Source organism: Brassica napus, chromosome C4 (genome assembly GCF_020379485.1).
Source record: "Brassica napus cultivar Da-Ae chromosome C4, Da-Ae, whole genome shotgun sequence".
NCBI classification, from domain to species: domain Eukaryota; kingdom Viridiplantae; phylum Streptophyta; class Magnoliopsida; order Brassicales; family Brassicaceae; genus Brassica; species Brassica napus.
The window spans coordinates 26,666,009-26,670,968 of record NC_063447.1 but is presented as its reverse complement, the minus strand read 5'-3'; the positions used below and the strand labels follow the sequence as shown (position 1 = coordinate 26,670,968).

The following is a 4,960-nucleotide window of genomic DNA, read 5'->3' as shown; positions in this document are numbered from 1 at the left end:
TATTTTTCTAAAACAAATTTCAAAAAAATATGGTAAATAAAATTTGAAAATAGTTTTTTCAAAAATAAAAATTATCAAAGTTAAAGCTAAAATCACTTGATAAAGCCCAACCAATCACCTCCATTTATCTCCCGGATTTGACCTGAATATTCAAGGTGAAAAAATACATATATGATTGACAACACAAAATTTAGTATCTAAATAGTCAATCGTTAATTTTCCATTTATTTGTTTTTATTTGTTTCCCAGACTTCAAGATTACTCATATCCCACGAGCGCAAAATCAAATTGCTGATTCTTTACCTAGGACGGCAAGATCATTCCATAGAGAACATCATTTTGTTGTTGTTCTATTCTGGTCTGGTTACCTAAACCACCTCAATTTTGAGTGATAGAATAACATTTCGTTGTTAAAAAAAAATCTCATCTATATTATTAAAAGAGAAGTACCCATTAAAAAATACCCATAAGTTTTCTAACTTATTGACACTTCCATACCACTGAGAATTAAATTAAACTACCTATTTTAATTCTTGTCTTTTCCAGTTAAATTAATGAGTTTTCCTTAATCAAATTTAAACTTAATGTCATTAAATGAACATACCTATTTTAATGCTTGTCTTTTCCAGTTAAATTAATGAGTTTTCCTTAATGAAATTTAAACTTAATGTCATTAAATGAACCTAAAAATACATCATATTTAACGTAGCTTATTACAGACGAGTACAGCCCAATAATGAACTTGAATTTTATTTTTACGAAAACGTGAATCACTTGACTTATGTAATATTTAAAATATATTAACTACAATATAACAAATGCATATAACCTACCTATACTTTAGTTTGAAATGATCATGCTCAAGTTTTATATAGTCAACTTACATCATGCATCGATCGATGTACAATAGTCAAACCACCTATAATTTTCGTTTTCTTTATAGGATGTATCAACCAACCAATCATCCCACTGATTTTCTAAGCTTTATAAAAAAACAAATCAATAAATACAAACTCAAAATCCAATATCTTCTATTAATCAAAACAAAATATCTTTAATGTCGTATCTTTAATGTACCTATTAAATATAGAAACTTTAACCATAAATACACTAATTATAAGAATATATTTGATTCCGACCAATTGATCTATTACTTCGGTAATTGATTTGCTTGCAGAAGATGAAACAATAAATTTAAAATTTATAAGAATATAAAGATATAGAGATTCCAACCAATTGCCTATATTTGCGTATGATTTTCGCATAATAAGCTTCAAATTGAACATTAAAAAAGATAGAGAAATTTTTTTTAATCTTTTACCGACACAGAACTTAAACAAAACGAAGAGTTAAAGGTAATTTTTTTTTTGTTACACTTCCCGGAAAAAAAACGGTTACAACATTGGCTTTCATAATATGGTCTTTTAACATATTAATGTTATGGACATTTAATAATTATCTTGACGAAAAACAAAGACTATAAATAATTTATTATTAACAAAATTATGTAATTATTTACAGTTTGATGACTAATTCATCATCCTTTTTATATGTTAAATTTTTCTTAGAAGTTTAAAAATCATTTTATTTTCTGTAAACATGTATAACTAATTTATAATCTTTTATGTCATACTAAGTCATGATATAATATTTCTTCATATTTAACATTAATAACTATTGTTTTTATATATCGTGTACAATTCTCTAATTACGTCTATTTGTTCAATTTTGTATATGATATCGAATATTCATCATAAATAGATGGTTTAAGATGCCAAAAAAATTATTTACTTGGTGAATATAATACATCAAATATTACAAATACTTCATTTAGTTAAATAAATAACCAAAAACCGAAAATTCATACCCGCGCTCAGGGTCTAGTTTATATGTTAACTAATTCAAACACAAATTTTGCATAGTAAACAACTAGTTGTGGAATAAAATATCCATTTTCCCAAAGTGCAAAGGAAATGAAAATAGTGTGTTGCGAGGAATCGTACCAAAACAAAGGATGCTTACCCGCATTTGATGCAAGAAATAACGTACATAAAAAAAATCACACCCTATTAAACAACAATTTAATGACCTTTTAATTGCATTTCGAATGTTACCTAAACGCCGGTTACAAGGAAGGTCCCATAAATCTCACCACGTGGACAGAGACACGATGTCGTTTTCATGAGATTCAACGTCTCCCCCTTGAGTCACTTGGCCTTCATCTCCTTTGCTCCTCAAATCTCGATTTCAAAAACCCTAACAGGGATTTGAAAGCAAATCGGTGGAGGTGAGTGATCTCGAGTTACTATGGCGCGGAGATCGCCGCCGCAGCTTCACACGTCACGTCGCGGCGTCGTGTCGTTTCGATGGAAGCTAATCACTGCTCTCTCTGCCTCTCTATGCGTACTAGCTCTCTTCAGTATCTACCACCGTCAGTCTCGTCCCGTTCCGTCGCTATCAGCCGCGAGATCCAGAATCCCGCTCCACAAATACTCCGGCGACCGTCCGAAGATCGCGTTCCTTTTCCTCGCTCGACATGACCTGCCTCTCGATTTCCTATGGGACAGATTCTTCAAGGTACGATGGTTATCCATTCCCCTCTGAATCGGAGAATCACTGATCATTTCTTGTTGTGATTTTTGGCAGGGTGGAGATGAGAGGAACTTGTCAATCTATGTTCATTCAACACCTGGTTTCGTATTCGATGAAGGCACCACTCGATCACACTTCTTCCACAATCGCCAGTTGAAGAATAGCATCGAGGTGAGGTTTTTTTTTATGCATCAGATCAAGACTCTGAATCATTCTTATTTTGATGGATGAACTGAGACTTCACTTGCAGGTGGTATGGGGAGAAGCAAGCATGATTGCAGCAGAGAGATTGTTGCTTGCTTCCGCCTTGGAAGAGCCTTCTAATCAAAGATTTGTTCTTTTATCTGATAGGTTTGTTGCTTCAAGACTTAGACCTTGATTGATCGATTGCTTTCTTGTATTATAAATGCTTGACAATGTAATACTCTTATGTGATGCAGCTGTGTTCCTTTATACGACTTTGGTTACATATACACATATCTAATGTCTTCGCCGAAAAGCTTTGTAGATAGGTAGGTAATGGTCAGTTTCGTTATGCTAAATGATGATAGATGTAGTTGCTCGAGCCCTCTATTGTATTATAAGAGGAGTAATCTAGATGTTGATCATCAACTCTTTTGTAGTTTCCTTGATACTAAAGATCAGCGCTACACCATGAAAATGTTTCCTGTCATACCCAAAGAGAAATGGCGAAAAGGATCTCAGGTTATATTCTTGATCTCTTTGTTGATTTTTTTGTTTTTGTTTGCATCTCTTGTTGATTTGATAAACTTTATTATTTGAATTTTGAAATGAACTTTTGCTGAATTGTTTCCTGTGCAAGATTTTTAAAGTTTGAGTTTCTTGAGAAGATTTTCTGTTGCAGTTTTTTATAAATCATTTTCTTATATACATTTTTGGTTTATTGCAGTGGATATCATTGATCAGAAGCCATGCAGAGGTCATTGTTAACGACGATACTGTGTTCCCAGTTTTTCAGAAATTTTGCAAGGTAAAAGTCAAGGTTTTTGGTGTCTTCACTTGTGATGAGGAGAGCATCAGCTTTGTACATTTCTTTTGGGCTATACTCTTAGGGAAACCTCAAGAGTATCAAATGTTTGTAAAATTGTTTCAGTTCTGCTGTTTTCTTGAAGAAATTAACTGATTAGTTGTTTATTTCTTATCTTTTCCAGCGATCTCTACCTCTGGATCCCAGTAACAAATGGCTATATCTTGTAAGTTGTCCTTCACTATTTTTCTTAATGCCCTCTACTGCCTCTAGATCACTTTATATGAATCCACAAACAAGTTGTCTCTGTTAATAGCAATGAACAATTAGAGAATCGTCTGTTTGGTCTTAATCTCTCCTAGTTTCTAGATTATGAGTGTTATTTCCCACAGATATCTCGTTCTTTCTCAGTATATAGCGGCATTTTTCATAATATGTTTCCTACATTGCTGTGAATGCGGAAACAGAAACACAGACGTCACAACTGCATCCCTGATGAACACTACGTTCAAACTCTACTTACAGTAAGCACAAACAACATTTATTAAACTCTCTCTTTCAGGTTTCCACATTGAATGTTGTGTATCCTAAACTCTTGATCTCTTTCAGATGCGTGGCTTGAAAAGTGAAATGGAACGGAGAACAGTGACATACACAACATGGAACCTATTAGCCAAAAAAGCTGAAGCCAAATCTTGGCATCCTCTCACTTTCACATCTGACAACTCCGGAGCAAAGGAGATAGAAGAAATAAAGAAAATCAACCATGTATACTATGAAACAGAGTATCGAACAGAATGGTGCCGGGCTAATTCAAAACCCGTCCCTTGCTTTCTCTTTGCGAGGAAGTTCACTAGAGGAGCCGCAATGCGTCTTTTGAGTGAAGGATTAGTAGAATCATCAACTGATACAACAACAACCTCTTGAATGCAAAACACAAAGGTAAAAAAGTTACAAAACTAAGAAAGACAGAAACCCAAAACTGACACCAGAAAGGGTTTAACTTAGAGCATACACAAATGGAGCATACGGAAATGAAGCATACAGATTACAAGATAGTACACTAATTAATCAGTGGTTTAGTATAAATCGTAGGCGTTATGTATTTCTTTTTTTGGTATTTTATATGTATCTCTTATATACTAAAGCACTAGTCACTATACCAATAATATTTTGACATGTGGCATGTTTAAAAATTATTAAAAATAAAAATACAAGCAAAACAGTTTATTTTTTCTCTGTAAAATTAAAAAAAAAAGAGAAAAATTGTTTTAACCGCCTCGACCGTAACATCAATGATCTCCACCTCTTCCTACATCATCTCAAATAAATGAACGCTAGAATCACTTTTACAACAGATCCATTTATAAAATTATTTAA

General features: G+C 33.0%; 1 protein-coding gene across 1 annotated transcript; it reads left to right on the top strand.

The window, feature by feature from the left end:
• The first annotated feature begins 2,086 nt into the window (after positions 1 to 2,086).
• On the top strand, positions 2,087 to 4,759 carry LOC106393125 (glycosyltransferase BC10). The gene is made up of 9 exons (XM_048753774.1): positions 2,087 to 2,577; positions 2,647 to 2,763; positions 2,843 to 2,943; positions 3,033 to 3,104; positions 3,216 to 3,297; positions 3,503 to 3,583; positions 3,765 to 3,806; positions 4,048 to 4,104; positions 4,190 to 4,759. The coding sequence occupies exons 1-9, from the start codon at positions 2,308 to 2,310 to the stop codon at positions 4,505 to 4,507; spliced, it is 1,140 nt and encodes a 379-aa protein (XP_048609731.1). The 5' UTR covers positions 2,087 to 2,307; the 3' UTR covers positions 4,508 to 4,759.
• The last annotated feature ends 201 nt before the right edge of the window (positions 4,760 to 4,960 follow it).